The 18,619-nt window shown below is 43.1% G+C and overlaps 1 protein-coding gene across 1 annotated transcript in view; it reads right to left on the bottom strand.

Annotated features, from left to right (window-relative positions):
* LOC123501831 (vacuolar protein sorting-associated protein 13D-like) overlaps positions 1 to 18,619 on the bottom strand; it is a 58,381-nt gene that overhangs the window by 29,696 nt on the left and 10,066 nt on the right. Inside the window, exons 15-37 of the mRNA XM_045250859.1 lie at positions 18,298 to 18,448; positions 18,078 to 18,160; positions 17,737 to 17,944; positions 13,314 to 13,509; positions 13,020 to 13,198; positions 12,677 to 12,819; positions 12,232 to 12,504; positions 11,581 to 11,937; positions 11,220 to 11,344; positions 10,954 to 11,071; positions 10,553 to 10,745; positions 10,113 to 10,139; positions 5,369 to 5,521; positions 4,915 to 5,013; positions 4,061 to 4,265; positions 3,640 to 3,766; positions 3,228 to 3,338; positions 2,616 to 2,752; positions 2,166 to 2,478; positions 1,846 to 2,027; positions 1,538 to 1,709; positions 763 to 1,015; positions 171 to 351 (exon numbers count right to left, since the gene is read on the bottom strand). Coding sequence (XP_045106794.1) covers positions 171 to 351; positions 763 to 1,015; positions 1,538 to 1,709; positions 1,846 to 2,027; positions 2,166 to 2,478; positions 2,616 to 2,752; positions 3,228 to 3,338; positions 3,640 to 3,766; positions 4,061 to 4,265; positions 4,915 to 5,013; positions 5,369 to 5,521; positions 10,113 to 10,139; positions 10,553 to 10,745; positions 10,954 to 11,071; positions 11,220 to 11,344; positions 11,581 to 11,937; positions 12,232 to 12,504; positions 12,677 to 12,819; positions 13,020 to 13,198; positions 13,314 to 13,509; positions 17,737 to 17,944; positions 18,078 to 18,160; positions 18,298 to 18,448 — 3,986 coding nt within the window. The remainder of the gene's footprint in view (positions 1 to 170; positions 352 to 762; positions 1,016 to 1,537; positions 1,710 to 1,845; positions 2,028 to 2,165; positions 2,479 to 2,615; positions 2,753 to 3,227; positions 3,339 to 3,639; positions 3,767 to 4,060; positions 4,266 to 4,914; positions 5,014 to 5,368; positions 5,522 to 10,112; positions 10,140 to 10,552; positions 10,746 to 10,953; positions 11,072 to 11,219; positions 11,345 to 11,580; positions 11,938 to 12,231; positions 12,505 to 12,676; positions 12,820 to 13,019; positions 13,199 to 13,313; positions 13,510 to 17,736; positions 17,945 to 18,077; positions 18,161 to 18,297; positions 18,449 to 18,619) is intronic.

Here is an 18,619-nt window from a genome sequence, read left to right as displayed (position 1 = left end):
AGTCAGAGTCCGACGTACAGCAAAATCTGAGTTATCAAGGTTCAACACTATGCATCTCAGTGGTGCTTTTTGTTTAATACATTCTGTTGCCCTTAGCTGGTTTTCCCTTCTTACATATAAAATTTTAATAAAAACAAATACAGGACGACAGACACTAAATGAGCAGGTACCTTAAGGCCAGCACTGGTTGCTCTCCAGCGAGACACAATATCCCTGAGCTGGTTGAACTGCTGAACGAACTGTGTGATCTCGGAGGCAAACCGGTGAGTGTGCAGGTACATCACCGAGGACATCTTGAGCTTCAGTCGCACGTCACACACTCTCTGCATCTCAGGGTCCTCGTGGCCATACCTGCAGTGATGGCAATGCTACAATAAAGGGAAGGATAGAGTTTTATGTCATTAAGTTCATTCAAAACGTCCCGGCCAAGATGGAGATGCTGTGGGGCGGCTATCTTGGCAGTGCGAACATCTGTCATAAGCTGCTAAGACACAGTGGACCCAGACTTAGATTCCCTCATGGATTTATGACAGATACCCTAAGTTTACGACAAGAATGAGCCATTTTGTCCTAGCTATGACACATTTCACATCGACTCGCTAAAACCGCTGTGTGAATAACTGCCACAGAACTTTTGCTTAGTGCACATTTATCCTATAGATTCTTCTAAGAGTTCAATCCCACTCTATTATTATTATTGTTATGTATTTTTCTTATCTATCAATTTTTTTAGCAAACTAGGAAAAAACTCTTGGCACTCACTTGAAGAGCTGGAAGGTCATTGCCTCAGTGCCAGCAGTGATGAACTTTTCAGGGTACAGGAGACTTTGAGAAGAGCAGTCCACCAGGGAGAGGGATCCCAGGCGTCCATTGAGTGTAAGATTGCCTCCCGACCCCACTGACCGCACCACCACTTGAGAGATGCTGGCCCGTGCTAGTGGGTGACCTGCCTTCACCAGGGTCAGGCCCAATAACCTCACCTGCACCTCAACTATGCTGTTAAACTCTTCTGTGGCTGTGGAGGGGCAAGGAATGGTACAATGAAAAGTTACAAAAAATTAACAGAGGGAAGAAAAGTTGGAGGGGAAGGGTTGGATGGCAAAATGAAGAAAAAAGCATTGGTCACAAACTACAGCAAATAATAACCACATTCCATCACCATCTCAGCTGTCTGGTGCTCGCTGACACAAACTTCACCACAGCTGGTTTGGTAGTTTGGGTGTTGTCTTATGGCACCAATGTCACCTAAAACCATTATATTCTGACTGAAATATAGGGGGTCATCTTATCTGAAAGATGTCTTATATGCCAAAATATATGGTAATTTCTCTTCAATACAAGACCTACAAGTATGTGTGATCAGTTTGCTTGTCTGATGTTGCACTTCAGTAAAACAACCAAGAACACAATAGCACAAAATGAGGCAAGACTGAAGCACACACATTAGATTGGAAAAATAAATCAGCCCCAAAGTCACTCTAAAGTTAGCTAAGCAAGTCCAAGCCTTAACAACCAGCCACTAGTTCCCACTGGTTACCTGGTGTGGGTGTGATCTTGCCAACACCAGCGCTGGGGGCCTGCTCTCTGGCAGTCTTGGGGGGACTGGCCTCGTCCTCATCTGTGCTGAAGAAGTCCAGCACCATCACCCATGAGGAGATGTTTATGATGGTGTTGAGGCTGTTGAAGTCCACATCAATGAACCGATGAGTCTGAAGAACACACAATACAAACATGAAGGCTTCTCTCTTTCTATAAGTCCTCAATAAACCAAAACAAGGCCAGATTTTCCTGTATTAATAAGTAAAGAACAAAAGTCTCGAAGAATAATCAGTACTAGTATCTTACCTGGTCATATCTGCTGTGAAACTCTGGTGACATTCTGTCAATGTTGGTAATAGTGATGGTGACAAGAGTGGTGTGTGGTCGATGGGTGAAGTGGCTGCCTCTCGCCTCCTCAGTGTTGGGTGAGGGTGGCGGGGTGCAGGGACTTCCTGCAGTGTTGCTTCCCATCATGGTGGTGGTGAGGCCTGTCAAACAATGTCATCCTTGGGACCATTTGTCACAATGTTTCCTCAATCACCAGAAATGTTGTGGATAATAATAGCAATAACTTGGTAAAAATATCTATGCTTCTGTAAGACAAAAGTATCAGATGACAATCATACCTCTCACAGTCTTCCAGGTGGGAGAAGTCGAAGGAACAGGTTTGCGCTGAGCCTTGAAGAACGGCTTCTCCATCTTCAGTTTGGAAGGGAGAGAGGAGGGGAAGAGGAGAGGTCCATGGGGTTGCTGAGATTCAGGACAAGAGGTGGAGATAAACTTGGGTATTTGGCGCTCAAAATGGAAGTGGCGGTTGCCCTGAGAGAGGTCATCTGAAGAGGCATCCAGGGAGTCTGTGTGAGAGTTCATGAGGAACTTGTGTTCAGTGCAGGTGTCTGACTGCTGCAGGTCTTCCATCATCAGGGAACGTAGGGTTACCTGGTTCACACACACACAAAAAGAAAGGAACAGTCAGGAAAAGAAGGAAGCATGTAAGAAGGCAGAGTTGAATGTTTGACAATGTTTGTCAGCACCTCATAGCAAGCAGGAGAGCACCTACAAAACTTACTGCTTACCTGAGTGCTGTTTTTGTAAGGCTCACAGGACTCATACACAACCTTGATCTCCTCCAGTAGCAGGTTCACAAGGGGCTTCTCTCTTTCCCCTACATCGCCCCTCAGCTCCACACACATGCTGGGCACTGAGAAGGACCCTATGGAAACAACAGGTGCACTCAGGGATCAATGGCGGCTCATCTTTAAAATATTCAAAGCACCTCCTTGCTAACACCATTATCATAAGATATTCTAATAGTTTCCTATTAAAAACCTCTAAATATATTCTAATCTCTATCTAAATGAAAGTATATGAAAAGGGATGATAGTATTGACGAAAAGAGAAATCCTTAATTTCCACAGCATGTTTTGATCCAGGCTGTGGACTTGTCATACCATGCTTCACTGCGCTGGCTGACAGTGTGCCACCTCAACGACAGGTTGCACTCAGGACCAAGGTAAGGTGGTCATGTGTCAGGTTGAGTATCTGAGTGTGTTTTATAGTTACTTGCTATTCTTTGCTAATAATGAACTCCCTGCATCAGCAAGTCTCGTAACAATAGTAACAAGTAGTATCTCCCTGTCCCAGTCTTTCCAGTGGCCAGAGTTCATGAGTGCATCCATGAAATTCACCTTTGACAGCAACTGTGGGGGACTGTCTGCCTCTTGTTCTCTGGCCATCCTCTGGAGCCTCTTGAGGATGGCTACTTGAAGATTCTCGAGCTCCCTCCTTGCCGGGAGAACCTGTCACAAGCAATAAATAAATCAATTCAAATAATGAAAGATATAAATGAAAGAATCAACAATATATAAGTGAAACTATAAGATGGAAGACAAGTTAAATAGAAAACAACTTAGTGCAGTATTAGGCTACCATTCTGTGGGATGATATGAGGGCCTAGCATACTATTGGCAAGAAAATATCACCAAAATATCAGGTATAAATCTTGAAGGTAAGTCTGTGGGTCAGAACTACTGGTGAGGGAATGGGCTAACTACAACCTTAGTGGGAAATGGTTTGGTGGTAAGATTCTCAGCAGCTTACTTTTAGTAGGCTGGTCAGTGTTCTGGTCAGTGTTGGGCACTGACAGGTTGGAGAGAGTCTTCACCACCTGGCGGTACTGGTGGCGCGACACACTCACCTTCAGCGGCGTCACAATGCCTCCATCAATCTGACAACATATATCTCAAACTTAATCTATATTCTTGTCAATTTTCCTAAACTCATTTATCTTACCTGATTTATTGATAATTTCTTATGATGTACAAATCATCATCTAAAATCCTCATATTTATTAACTTATAAAAAAGGTGGCTGGTGTATTCCTTTATCCCTTCAAGCAGAAACATAAACATCATTCACTGCACCATTCACCAACCAGTGCAGCGGACAGGTGGTGGTAGACACACACACACACACACACACACACACACACACACACACACACACACACACACACACACACCTGTAATGAGTCTCTGGAGGCTGGCGGCTGACCATCAATACTGAAGTCAGTGGGAAAGTAGAGGCCAGATTCCAGATCAGTGAGGAGGAAGGCAGCCTTCTCGTGAGTGAGGCACATCTCCACAGTAGTGCTGTGCAGAATGGGACAGCCGTGGTCCCTGCAGCTGTACAGTTCCTCTGCCCCCATCACTGTGGTGGACAGCGGACTGGTGTGGAGGAAGGAGACAAATCATCACCATCAATGCTTACACAATAAATTCAACACTCTAGCAGATTTTTCTCTAGTTTGTACATTAATAATAATAATAATCAACCTATAAGAAATAATAAACAAATGAATCAAAATTACTTTCACCAGAAAAGCAGAGGACATATTAAAAAGCAATTCTGGAGAACATATGAGAAAATTGCTCTCTACTCTGAAGTGGGCTTTCCTTTACTTGAATTCTGCGTGTAATGAATCAATACAACAGGCACGTGCACATCAATGCATAGACAAATGAGTGAATTACAAACAGAAGCATAAATAGACTCTCTACTCACGCTATAATCAACAGTTGGTTGCTATAGAGGAAAGATTTTCTAATTATTATTCAGCTTCCAATGAATCTTGTCAACATTACAGCATGCTAATTCAACATTCACAAAACTAACCTAAATACCTAATACAGTCAACATGTCTTGCAAACACTAATAAATACATTCAAAACATTGCTCTTACCAAATCCTATTACTTTCATACTGCTTTATCTTAAACTCTATTTTCCATCTTTAGTTTCATTTGATAATTAACTTATTCAAGTCAGTTTCAGTGTGTGTCTGAGTGTGTGAGTTGATATGAAGCTCATTACTCACTGGAACCACTGGAAGGTGCTGTCTCTGCTCTTCAGTCTCTCCTCCACATTGAGGGAGAACAGGCTCATGTCTCTCACTATCAGCCGGTACTCCGCAACTCTGAAAAACAGTGCCAGTTACAAACACGCTGGAATCTTGCTTCCCATACTACATTTGTTACTGAATGCTGTTCAAAACCCAAATGTTCAGAAACCAAAGCTATTTTCTCCGTAGAAAGCAATGTAAAATGGACTGGTCTGTTCCCAGACACCCGTCCACCCTGTCTTGATGACCAATGGTGGACGTTCCCACTGCCAAGATAGACGTCAGCAACACCTCCATCTCAGAAATTATTTATTCACAACAAACTGATCTTGGAACAAAGCATATTTTTTTCCCTGCAGAATTGATGTACAACTTTTTCTACATGCAGTTTTGAAGCTCTGAAATAAAAAGAAAAGTGAAGGTAACTTACTTGCTTGGAGGGAAGGCTGAGAGTGGAGCTGTTACAGCCTGGATCTGAGATGCATTGTTGATGGAGATCTGACCAAGATGAGCCACCAGCACATCAGGACTGTTGAGAGACTCTGGCAATACCACAACTGGCGTCTCCAACACAACATCCAGGCTGAAATGATAACAGCATTTACACTTCAAGCTTTATGAAGTATTCAAGTAAAAGTCTATTCACTGGGTCACCAACAGCAGTCTGGCACACTTCACTGAGCTAATGTTTGGTGCAGCTGGTACTTTACTTCCCCCCTGAGATGCACCTGGATGAACACATGGCTTAATGGTGCAGGTAACGTCACTTGCACAAAAGGGATTATGGATATCCAAGCTCATGAACATCACCTTACTGTTATTCACTATTCAAAGACTCAACTGTCAACCTCTTCTATGGTGGGAGTAATTGGAATATCCTTCTATCAAGATTTCAGAAAAGCATCCCTGGACAACACTATACAGTAATATCTCACTAAGTCGGACCCCAAATACTCGGATTTCGTACATACCCGGATGAATTTGGCCAAAAAAATTTTTTCTTTTTTTTATATCTAAAATTCATAAAATAAAGAGGGAATTTATACGTAAATGTTAAATAGAACATCTTGTTTTCACTTAAAATACATTAAAAAACCATAAAACAAACTATAGGAAATGCAAAACAGCCAAAATAATTTTTTTAAATAATAGTTTTTTTTATGGGGGGAACCGTAAAAAAGACGCCACAACTCGCTCTTGAGTTCAGACTTTGGTTGTTTACATGGAGGAGATCAGTCAGACTGGTGGCCGTAAAACACACTGGAACATGTCCACTATTGGAAAGGTGTGGGTGGCCTGGAACTTGGTGGAGTGGGCTCAGCGTTGGGAGGAAGGCAGCAGGGAATAGGACAGAATCCAGAGAGAAGGGGCAGGTGTTTGTATGAGAGAGGAGGACAGAAGCGTGAAAGAGAGCAGGTTACCGAGAGAAAGGGAACCTGCGGGAGGAGAGTGGGTAAATGTAAAAGGAAGAGGAGGTACCCACAGGGCGTCAGGATGCATGAGGATTGGGTGTGTGAATGTGAGAGGATGGGGCACTGGCAAGTTTGAGGATTTATGCAAGGAGCTGAATGAATGGAGCTTGGATGTGGTAGGTATCACGGAGACTCACCTGCGGGACGTGGTGCATATGGAAGGAAATGAGTTTGTCATGATAGGGAAAGGGCGTAGAAAACAGGATAAGTTAGGAGGAGGCGTAGCCTTGCTCCACAGAAAGGTGAGGAACCTGAGGTGGAAGAGCTGGACATAGGAGACAGTGCTGAGAGTGAGGACGTGCTAGCTGTTCGAGTGGAGTGCAGGAGTGAAAGTGGCAGAGCTGAGAGGATAGTCGTAGTGGTAGTGTATATGACAGTGGAAGGCGACAGAGCAGTTAGGGAGAATGGCAGAAAATATAGTGTTTTGAAAAAGATTGCAAGAGAGTATGCTGGAGAGAGAGTAATTGTTATGGGAGACATGAATGCCCACATAGGTATGTTAGGTGAACAAATGAACAGGAATGGTGAGATGCTGGATGAGCTTGTGAATGAGGTGAGTTTGGAGAATCTCAATGAGACCCTGGCTGAAGGACGAGTGACTTGGTGTGGGAGGAACCAGGAGTCTGCGATTGACTACATGCTAGTGAATGGGAGAATGCGTGAAGTTGTTGACCGCATGTGGATTGATGAAGATGGGATGATTGACATAGTCTCAGACCATAACATGCTGGTGTTAGAGTGCAAGTTGAATGGAAGAGATGGAACAAATGCCAAGGCCAAGAGGAAAAAGTGGAGATTGAGAGATGTAGGATGGGAGAATTTCCAGGTGGACTTGAGTGAGAGGAGCTGGGAGGATGAAAGTCTAAGCGACGTGGATGAACTGAATGATAGATTTGTAGAAAATGTGAGAAATGCAGCAGTAAGCCAGATAGGGTATGCAAGAACAAGTGCCAGAAAGCATGCATGTAGGCCGTGGTGGAATAATGAGATCAGGGATGCTAGGAAGGAAAGGAAGAGACTGAATAGAATGTGCAGACAGTTAAGAAAGAGGAGACATGAGAGTGAGGAAGCTGAAAGGAGTACCTGAATGCATGGGCAGCGTATGTGAGTCAGCAGCGAATGACGAAGCGAAAGATAATGAATGCTAAAGTTACAAGTGAGAGAAGTGTGATTCAGTCCCTTAGAGAGAAAGGTATGGAAGGTGGGCGAGAATGGTATAGATTCCTGAGGGGTGAGGGGATGCCTAACAGTGAGAATGTGGAGAGCCTGAAGGTGAATGGGGCAGTGGTGACTGATAAGGAAGAAATGAGAAGGGCAATAAAAGAGTTTTGGGAAGAGATTGGAGGTGTAAGTGAGGTCTTTGATGTGGATGAAGGACATGTGTCACTGGAGAGAAAGGATGCAGATGAGTTGAATGAAAGGATCAGCAGGGAGGAGGTGGAGAAATGTGTGAAGAAGCAGAAGAATGGGAAGGCAGCAGGGCCGGATGAGATACCGTATGAAATGTACAAAATGGAGGAGAAGTAGTGATTGATAGGATGACTGAGTTGTTCAACCAGGTGTGGGAGGAGGAGAGTGCCGAGAATGTGGAATGAATGCAGGGTGACCTTGTTGCATAAGGGAGGATATAAGAGTAAGAATGAGTTGAGGAACTACAGGCCGATTGCGTTAGTTAACACAGTAGGCAAAGTGTTCAGTGCGGTGTTGAATGAGAGATTGTGCAAATGGATTGAGAGAGTTGGAGTGTTAGGCGAAGAGCAAAATGGATTCCGAGTGGACAGGAGAGCAGAAGACAATCTGTTTGTGGTGAATGAATTGATTGAGAGAAAGAAAAGGGATGGTAGCAAACTATACTTAGGTTTCCTAGACATAGAGAAAGCATATGATAGGGTAAACAGAGAAATGCTAGGTAGGGTGTTAGAAAAGATTGGGTTAAGTGCAAAGATAGTTAACATAGTGAGAAGTATGTATGTGGATACAAGAGCTAAGTATAAACTAGGGATATAGAGACAGACTGGGTGAAGAGTGAAAGAGGAGTTAGGCAGGGTTGCATATTATCACCAACCCTCTTTAGCTTATATACAGAAGAATTGGCTGCTAGAATGAGGAGAATGAATGCAGGTGTAAATGTGGGAAATGATAAGATAGGTGTGCTCTTGTATGCAGATGATGTTGTAGTCATGAGTGAGTCGGCAGAAGAGCTACAGAGTATGCTTGATGTAGTAGATGGGTATGGAAGAGATTTTGGAGTGAGATTTAGTAGTGAAAAGAGTAAGGTAATGGTTGTGCATAGGTCAGAGGATGAGAGGAACCATGTGTGGAGATTAGGAGTGAATGAGGTGCAGCAGACAGATGAATATAAGTATCTGGGGATGTGGATGAGTCCGGATGGCTGTGTAAAGATTAAGAATGAGAAGATAAGTATGGCAAATCAGTGGGTAGGTCGTCTAGGAAGTGCAGCAAGGATGAGGGCGAGTAAATATGACGTGCTGCGAGAAGTTTGGAAGAGCGTGGCTGTTCCGAGCATCATGTATGGTATGGATGTGATTGCTTGGAATGAGAGTGAACTAGATAAGTTAGAAATAGGGCAGAATAGAGTTGCAAGAATGGCACTTAATGCACCTAGATATGCAGCAGTAGAGGCCCTTAGGGGTGATATGGGTTGGAGCACTTTTAGAGAGAGATATGTGAAAGCGACCCTAAAGTATAAGGCTAGGTTAGAACGAATGAATGATGCAAGGATAGTGAGAAAAGTGTTTCTGTGGAATGTCAGGAGTAGCAAGTGGGGAAGAGGTGTGTCAGGCTGGTAGCAAAGAGTGGGTTAGTAAGTAGTTGGGTTTTCAACAGGTAGAAGGAAGACATTTAGAGAGAGACTGGAGTATGATTGTTAGAAATGGAGAAGGTAGAGAATGGGATGTAAGGAAGTGGAAGAGTGAGATAGACAGAGTAGTGAAAGGTGTGGGACTGGATGACTGGAGAAATAGGATGGAGCAAAAGAGTACCTTGGTATGGTATAGAGAGAAAGAGGCCCCAATGTATGAAAAGTGGTATGACGGAAGCCTGGGTGGTGATCTTCTCTTCCGAGCTAGGGCACAGTGCATGGATGTGAATGCAAGGAATTATAGATGGTCAGAGTCCCGCAGCAAAGTGTGCCAGATGTGTGACTTGGGAGAGGATGAGACAGTGGAACATGTGGTGGTGGAGTGTGTGAAGTATGCCAGAGACAGGTATGAGATGATGCAAGTGGTGCTGAGGGAGCTGGGGCATGACAGAGTGGAGATGACAGGAAGGGAATGGATGGTGTTGCTGCTGGGACTGTGTGGGAGACGAATGAAAGGATGATTGAGGCTGTGAAAGAGTTCCTGGAGAGAATGTGGCGTGCCAGATGCAGGAACTAGTGGTGTGAAAGATGGTGATTGCCCTCTTTGTTGTCTGGTGTTCTTTATGTTCCCTACAGGAGCTGCCGATACAAAGGCCTGACCCAGAAGAAATTCTGCGTCACCTGTACCATCAAGATCAAGATCACTGCGGGAGGAGGAGCTGGAAGGTTCAAGGTGTCTGTTGACTGAGACACACTGAGTAAAGGGTGTAAAATGAATGACGGCGCTGGTGGTGGTCCGACTAATTGAGCTTTTACTGTACGCATCCCACTGACTGCTTGCCAAACCAGCATTCATAAATAAATTGTCCTTTCTTTCTTACTTGAGGAAAAAGGAGATCGACTCTATTCTGAAAGGTCACACAGAACACGGCAATAAAGAACGCTGCTCTGTTTAGTTAAGGTTAACATTGATCTTCTTGGCTTACAACTAATAAATTACTTGGATATACGCTTCTTGACATAAAATTAGATAACTGAGGTCTACTTATCAATTAATTGAGTTGTACTATAAGACTGGCAAATCAATACCAACCTAGTAAATGAAACTGCATGATCATAATAACATACTTAATAAAGTAACTACAGTGATCACACATATAGCACTAATATGTTAAGTTTAGAACATTTTGATAGAATTTCAATGTAACCTAATTTAAAAAGCATTCTCTCTCTCTCTCTCTCTCTCTCTCTCTCTCTCTCTCTCTCTCTCTCTCTCTCTCTCTCTCTCTCTCTCATGTATTCACCACACGGAGCCAGTTACCTTTTGCTGACAAGTCCCATGGCCATCTCTGTCGCAGCATGCTTGAGGGAAGAGGCCACAACAGTCATGTAATGCTTGAACTCAGTGGCACAAGACCTCAGCTCCTTCAGGAAGTGTGGTGAGTGGGTGTAGCAAACAGACGCAAGACGCAGCTGCACCCTCAGGTCTTCATTGTCTACTGTCTCACCATACTCTGCAAAAAAATGAATATGTGTTGGAAATATATTATTTCCAACAAAATATTATTACTACTGGTGATGGGTAACAACTAAAATTAAGAAGTTTCCACCCCCTTCACCCCTCTTGTACCATTTCTAGTCCTTGCTGCTTGTGAGAGGCTATTCATCAGTTTCCTTGAGCTTCATCACCTCCAGTACTTTACACAACACACTATGACTCACTCTGGTTAATCCGAGTGAAGGTTAGTGGGCGGATGACCTTGAAGCTGAAGGCACGGTGAGCATTGTCCATGGCTGAGTACGACCGGTACAAGTCACTGTTCAGGTGTGAGAAAAGGTCCTGAGGGAGAGAACAAATGCTTCTATTACCTCTGGTGGTGCTTATTTCCAGTTATCAATCATTAGCATCAATTGGTTATTGTCTCAGAGAGAAAAAAACAAAATATGAAACAAGCACTAAGGCAAGGCACACAAGAGAAAGCCTGCACCTGTGAGCGCTCCACGATGGGGTCCTGTCCTACACTGATGATGCACTGGTGCTTGCTGCCTTCTGGGGTCACATCACGTACTTGGAACCCTCCCAGTGACCCCTCAACATTCAGGATGCCACTGTCTGCAGAACCATAAAGTCAAACTATAGTGCCAGGCTCCACTTTACATTACCAATAGTGAACTTTGCCTCAGACATCACACATACATAGATACAAATAGATATGTCTGTCTTATTACAATGAATCAAGGCCATTTTGCTAATTACCAACATCAAAGGAGTCTCTGAATAATATGAACCAAATATAAAATCCCCCAAAATGAACACAACCAGTCAGTATTCATTTGACACACACTTACCAACAGTAGCCTGGATCTTGGCATCAGAGAGGACTGCCGTGCCCACTTTACGTCCCACCAGGTCTTTCTCCTTGTACACACCACGCAACAGCAACACAGTCAGCTTGTGGAAGTCAAAACTCAATTCAGCGCGGACAGGACTCTTCTCTGGGGCCACATAGGAAACATCTGGGCCATGGGGATGCTCAGCGCCACTCTCTGCTTCCCTCTCAGGTTGTTGGGGAAGGGTGTAAGGCAGAGCAGAGGCTTCAGTAGGAGGGAGGTGGTGTGGGTGGAATGGAGGAGTGGAGGAGAGGGACGGTCGAGGAAATAGCTGATGCAAGAACCCCACCAACTCAACCACTGTTTCTTGGTTAGCTGTAGTAAGAGATTATGAACAAGTTAATCCCTTCAGTACCATGCCATGTTTTTATATTCATTCTGGTAACTTATGTGGAGATTAAAATAGCAAAGACTCTGGCCATTAATCTTTTGACCTCCATAGACCCATCCTAATGTCAATAAAATTGTCTAATCATACTAGAAAACCGTGATAAAAATGCGTCTCAGTATTGAAGGGGATAAGTGTAGAAATGTCAATTGTTCCACACTTACACACATACACACATACACATACACGCATAACAAAGCAACCTTTCCTTCCACACTCACCAATGATATCTAGAGTGTTGAACTGCACTGAGGCCACTAAAAGCGACCCGGCGTCCTGCTGCGAAGGGCACATGGCTGAAACATATGTCACCTCCAGGATAATGAGTGCCTCTGTGTCACGTGCCTCAGTGAAGGACAAAGCACTCCCTCCTCCTCCTCCTCCTCCTCCACCACCACCACCACCACCAGCACCACCACCACCACCGCCGAACATTGGAGAGGAAATAGGCGGAGGTGACGGAATATTACGGGAAGCGTGTGGTGGTGACTGAGCTGGAAAGAAAAGAAAGAAAATGTATAAACTGAGAGAGAGAGAGAGAGAGAGAGAGAGAGAGAGAGAGAGAGAGAGAGAGAGAGAGAGAGAGAGAGAGAGAGAAATACAATAAAAAAAAAGCTACAATGGTTAAATAAATTAGATGAATGAACTAAAGGATGGAGTAGTTACCCCTTGATGCTGCATATGAGGAAATGGCGTGGCTGATGGTGAGGGGAGAGGCCAGCTTCAATGGTGCATTATGGTCAGGGGAGGCAGGGGAGGTAGGGGAGCAGGGGTCACTGTCCAGAAGACTGCCACTCACACTGTCCATGCTGAGAAAAAAAATAAAATAAAAATAAAAAACATAACAAATGAAACATGTTTTTGTTAGACAGTATTTAGACACATGGCTTACACAATGCACTTCAGTTTGGGGAGACAATGAAAATAAATAGATAAGTGGGTTTACACTCTAAATATGAAGTGAAGGGTTTCATTTGAAATTTAAAAGCCTCTTTTTCTTTTTCCTCACCTGACATGCTTGTGACTGGCAACTAAAAGCTCAAAGTCTGGGCCAAATGTCTGCAGTGCATCCACCAGGAGGAGAGAGTGCACGCTGAGGGTGGCGGTGCTCTCGTGGGGACGCTTGTTCAGGTTGGCTCGGACTCCTGTCACCTGCAGCTCTGCCACACTCCTCCCACGTGATTGCAACTGTTGATAAGGACATTCATTATTTCTATAGTATATGAAGGAGAGCTAAAAGCACAAGTCCCAAAGTCATATGAATGTTATGTTTAGCGCTGCATGTCACAGCAAGTTAACTCACCTCTAGAGAGAGTCGATCAACTGTGAACTGGACCATGAGCAGTTTGCCTTCATCAGCAGGGGAAGTGGCTCCCTTGGGAGAGCTGTCATCAGTCTGGTCACCCAGGGAGTACAGGGTGTTGGAGCGCGTCATGCTGTCACTCACCACACCGCTGCTCAACTCGTCACCTCGGTAGTTTTCCATCTCTGAATCCTTCCTGATGACCAAAAGCAAAAACAAAGGAATTCTTATTTTTATTACATGTATGAGTGCATATGTGTGTGTGTGTGTGTGTGTGTGTGTGTGTGTGTGTGTACCTAATTGTATTTACCTAATTGTAACATACGGGAAAAGAGCTATGCTCGTGTTGTCCCGTCTCCATATCTATTAATGTCCAGCTTTTTCTTAAAATCATGAATATTCCTTGCGTTGACCACTTCCACGTCTAAACTATTCCATGCTTCCACCCTTCTATGAGGGAAGCTATATTTTTCACATCTCTCCTATAAGTGGCCATTTTAGTTTTTCCCATGCCCTCTCGACATTCTTCCATTCCACATACACAGATCTTCCCTATCCATTTTTCCATGCCAATCATCACTCTGTATATTGCTATCAGGTCTCCCCTTTCTCTTCTGTTTTCCAGGGTTGGAAGTTGCATTCTTTTCAGTCTGTCTTCATAAGTCAAATCTCTTAAGTCAGGCACCATTTTCGTTGCAGCCCTCTGTACTTTCTCTAGTTTCCTTATGTGTTTCTTTAAGTTCGGAGCCCACTGTATTGTTGCATATTCAAGCCTCGGTCTTATCATTGCAGTAATTATTTTCTTCATCATTTCTTCATCTAGATATACGAACGCCACTCTTATGTTCCTCAATAAGTTCAATACTTCTCCAATTATTTTGTTTATATGTCTCTCTGGCGATAGGTCATTGGTAATTGTCACCCCAAGGTCTTTTTCTTCATGACTGGTTTTATGTCTTCATTTCCTATCTTGTACATACTCCTGATTCTTCTTTCACTCTTGCCAAACTCTATTTTCTTGCATTTTGTCGTGTTGAACTCCATTTGCCATGTACAGCTCCATTTCCATATTCTGTCCAAGTCTTCCTGGAGTAGTTCGCAATCTTTGTCACATCTCACTTTTCGTAACAATTTTGCATCGTCTGCAAATAGGCTCACATAACTGGACACCCCATCCACCATGTCATTTATGTAGACTGCGAACATTACTGGTGCCAACACTGATCCCTGTGGAACTCCACTCTCCACCAATCCCCATTCTGATGGTCTGTCCTTAATTATTGTTCTCATTTCTCTTCCTACCAAAAGTCTTCCATCCATTTTAGTAAACTGCCATGCACTCCTCCTACCATTTCAAGTTTCCAGATCAGTCTCTGGTGTGGTACCTTATCAAAGGCCTTTTTTAAATCCAGATATATTCCATCAGCCCAACCATCTCTTTCCTGTATTACATCTATCACCCTCGAATAGTAACATATCAGGTTTGTCGTGCATGAACGCCCTTTCCTAAAACCAAATTGACACTCACAAAGTATGTCATTTTCTCCAAGAAGTCTGTCCATCTAGTCTTCACCACCCTCTCACACATCTTAGCTACCACACTTGTAAGTGACACTGGTCTATAGTTCAATGGGTCTCTCTTGTTACCTGATTTATAGATTGGGACAATGTTAGCTCTTTTCCAGTCTTGGGGCACTACGCCTTCCCTTAATGAGGCATCAATTACTTCACAAACTTTTTCTGCCAATTGCTCCCTGCATTCTCTTAAAATCCATCCTGATACCCCATCAGGTCCCACAGCTTTTCTCACTTCTAAACTCCCCATCATGTTCTTGATCTCCTCCACCGTTACTTGAAACTCCTTCATAATCCCTTTCTGTTCCATTACCAGTGGTTTGTCAAAAGCAGTCTCCTTTGTGAATACCTTCCGAAAGCATCCATTCATAGCCTCTGCCATTTCCCTGGGATCTTCACTGTATACTCCATTTACTTCTAAACTTTCAATACTTTCTCTATTTTTGATGTTGTTGTTCACATGTCTGTAAAAAAGCCTTGGTTGGTCTTTACATTTATCAATTATATCCTTTTCTTGTTTCTTTCTTTCTTCTCTTCTAATCAACACATATTCATTTCTTGCTCTTTTGTAACTTTCCCACTGCTTAATCCGTCTTTTCCTTCTCCACCTCTTCCATGCATCCTCTTTTCTTGTTCTAGCCTTTTCACATCTATCGTTAAACCAGTCCTGCTTTCCAACTTCTCTATGTTGTCTTATTGGTACAAATTTTTCTCACCTTCTTTGTATATTTTTATAAATTCCTTCCACTTTTCATTTGCTCCTTAGCACTCTTGAATTTCATCCAATTTGTCTCTTGAAAGAATTTCTTTAGGTTTCCAAAATCTGTCTTGGCATAATTCCATCTTCCCACTTTATATTCTTCATTTCTTCTAGATTTCTCTTCGTCTATCACCTTGAACTCCAAAACTGCATGATCACTCTTTGCTAAAGGGCACTCCACCCTCATCTCCTCAATGACCATTGGCTCTGTACTAAAGACCAAGTCCAGTCTTGACGATGCTCCCTCTCCTCCAAACCTAGTATCTTCTTTGACCCACTGAGTTAACACATTTTCCATTGCCAGTGTCAATAGTGTATTTCCCCATGTTGTCTCTGATCCTTCCATTGACCAGTCCTCCCAACACACCTCTTTACAATTAAAATCTCCCATCATTATAGTTCGTTCACAGCCACCCAACATTTCTTCCAGACATGTTCCTGTATCACTTATCATTTCTTCATATTCCTGTACTGACCATGCATTTGTCTTAGGTGGTACGTACACCACTATGTAGTGCCTCTTTTTTCCTTCATTAGTTTCTGCTCTGATCTTTAGCACTTCTGCCTTTCCCATACCTTTTTCACTTGATCCACCTTTATATCTTTTTTAACCAGCAACATCACTCCTCCTCCCATCTTACCTACTCTATTTCTTTTCCAAACGTTATATTTCCCTTCTCCAACCTTCATCAGGTCTTCTCCCTCTCTCAGTTTTGTTTCAGTAAGACCCACAATATCTGGGTTCTTGTCCCTCAAGTAATCGTTGAGTTCTAAAATCCCGATATCACTCCATTTATGTTGGAATACATTACATTTCGCTCATATGTAAGTTTCTTTAGTCCTTTCTTGCTGTACTTTTCTGGGTTATGAACCACTTCCTCAGTCTCATATCCAAGATTCTCCAGAAAAACTCTTTCTTCTCTTCTTCTGTCCTCTCTTCATTTTTTTCAAAGCCTCCTTTCTCAACTCATTTAACATTTCTCTTTCCTTTTCACCGAGATCTCTTCTCAACCAAATCTTCCTTGTTGTTTCCTGCTGGGCTAGCCTCCATGACTTCTCCACCAATTCATCTACATCCTTTTGTGACTTAAGTTTGATTCTTATTGGCCTCATACCTTCTCTTGTGAACTTTCCAATTCTATGGAAGTCCTCTATTTCTTGTACTAGGTCTTTTCCTCCTCTTGCACCACATTAATGATATTATTTATCACCTTTTTATGTTTTCTCTCTCTCCATTTTACTCGGTGTCTTATCCTCCTCCACACCAAATATCACCACACATCTCTTTTTGTCTACAGTTTCCCTCACCAATGTCTCATTTGACTTAATAACCTTCACCACTTTCTCAGCTATCTTCTCTTCTATGATCTGTTGATCTATAATTTCAGCAAGGCCCAAAGTTTTCTCCCCTGACTCTTTGATTTCCTTTTCCAGACTTGCAACTTTGTAATTTACCTCCTTTCTTTCCACTTCCTGACTTTTTTCCATTCAGCCTGCTTCTCCATCACTTTTCCTAGAGATTCTCCACATTTTTCGCAATTCACTTTAATTAGCTTAACTTCCTCTTTCAGTGCTGCATTTTCCTTCTTCATATCGGCACAGTCTCTCTTTACATTGTCATAACTCGTTTCCAGGCCCTCATACTTTTCAAACAGTTTTCAATTTTACCTTCTAACTCCAGAATTTTCTTCACATAAGTGCTCTTCTCCATTATTCCTTGAAACCCTGTGAAGTCTGATTCCTCTTTCGAGTTCACGGCCGCCATGTTGCGCAGACGTAAACAAACCAGCTGATGGCTCAAACGCAGGCTACAGTTTATATTTACCTTCACTGGACATTATTTTGCTAATCAACAGTTAACATGACTATATGGAGACGGGACAAACATTACCAGCTCCTTTCCCACCTTGGTTACTCTTAGGTAACTGTAGAATTATAGATGATTGCTCTGGAGCTCAGCGACCACCTCCGCCATCGACGATGTCCCGTGTGTGAAAAGACTGGCCATTAATCTTTTAATCTCTATAAACCTTTCCTAATATCAATAGAATGATCTAATCATATTCAAACCCATGGTAAAATACTGACCTTGGTGTGTCCTGAGGCTGATCAGCATAAAATTTGGTGATCATGTTGTTCAGCGCCTGGACTTTCTGCTCGTTGATGTGCAGCACCAGCTTGGGCAATGTGCCAGACAGTGTAGCGCTGGGCCACTGCTGTTGGGCATCGTGTATTGGCACCACTCGCCTCTCAAGCTGAAGGTTGATGCTGAAGCGATCCAACACATGCATATGACCTGAAGAAATACACACAGTAAATACTAAAAACTCAATCCACACATCCTGCCCCATCAAAAGTACAATTCTCTGTATTGATGCACTGAACTCTGAAATAGTTGAAGTGAGGTTTGCCATGCTATCTTCACTCACCAGTGCCCTTGAGGTAAGCAAAACGCCAGTTGTCGTGCACCTTGCCCACCAACACCTGCATGTCTGACAGCCGAAGGTCATATCTGGTGCAGAGGAAAACACTCAGCCACAGATTGCCTTGGACAATGAATCAGTAACTCAACAGTGATTTTTCACATTCCTAACCACTTGATGATGTAGCAAGCAAAGAGGTAACCTGTGACCTGCCTTGGGTACTCACTTGTCATATATCCGATCATGAAGCAGTGTTTCGGAAAACTGAGAGTTGAGGTCTGGAGCAGACACCTTCCTGCCCTGACTGTCCTTCCTGGTGCCCTGCGGTGACATGCTCTCTAATTCGTCAGGGGTGGAGCATGGGGTGGCAAACTCATCTGTCAGGGAAACAACACAAATAAAAATATCTTCCTTAACCTCTTCAGGTCAGGGATGTATTTTTACCATGGGTTTGAATATGATTAGATAATTCTATTGATATTAGGAAAGGTTTATAGAGATAAGAAGATAAATGGCCAGTCTTTTCACTATTTTAATCCTCACATAAG

The sequence above is a fragment of the Portunus trituberculatus genome, chromosome 10, assembly GCF_017591435.1.
Source record: "Portunus trituberculatus isolate SZX2019 chromosome 10, ASM1759143v1, whole genome shotgun sequence".
In the NCBI taxonomy this organism is placed as follows: Eukaryota; Metazoa; Arthropoda; class Malacostraca; order Decapoda; family Portunidae; genus Portunus; species Portunus trituberculatus.
The sequence above is the reverse complement of the archived record's forward strand: the minus strand, read 5'-3'. Positions and strand labels throughout refer to the sequence as shown.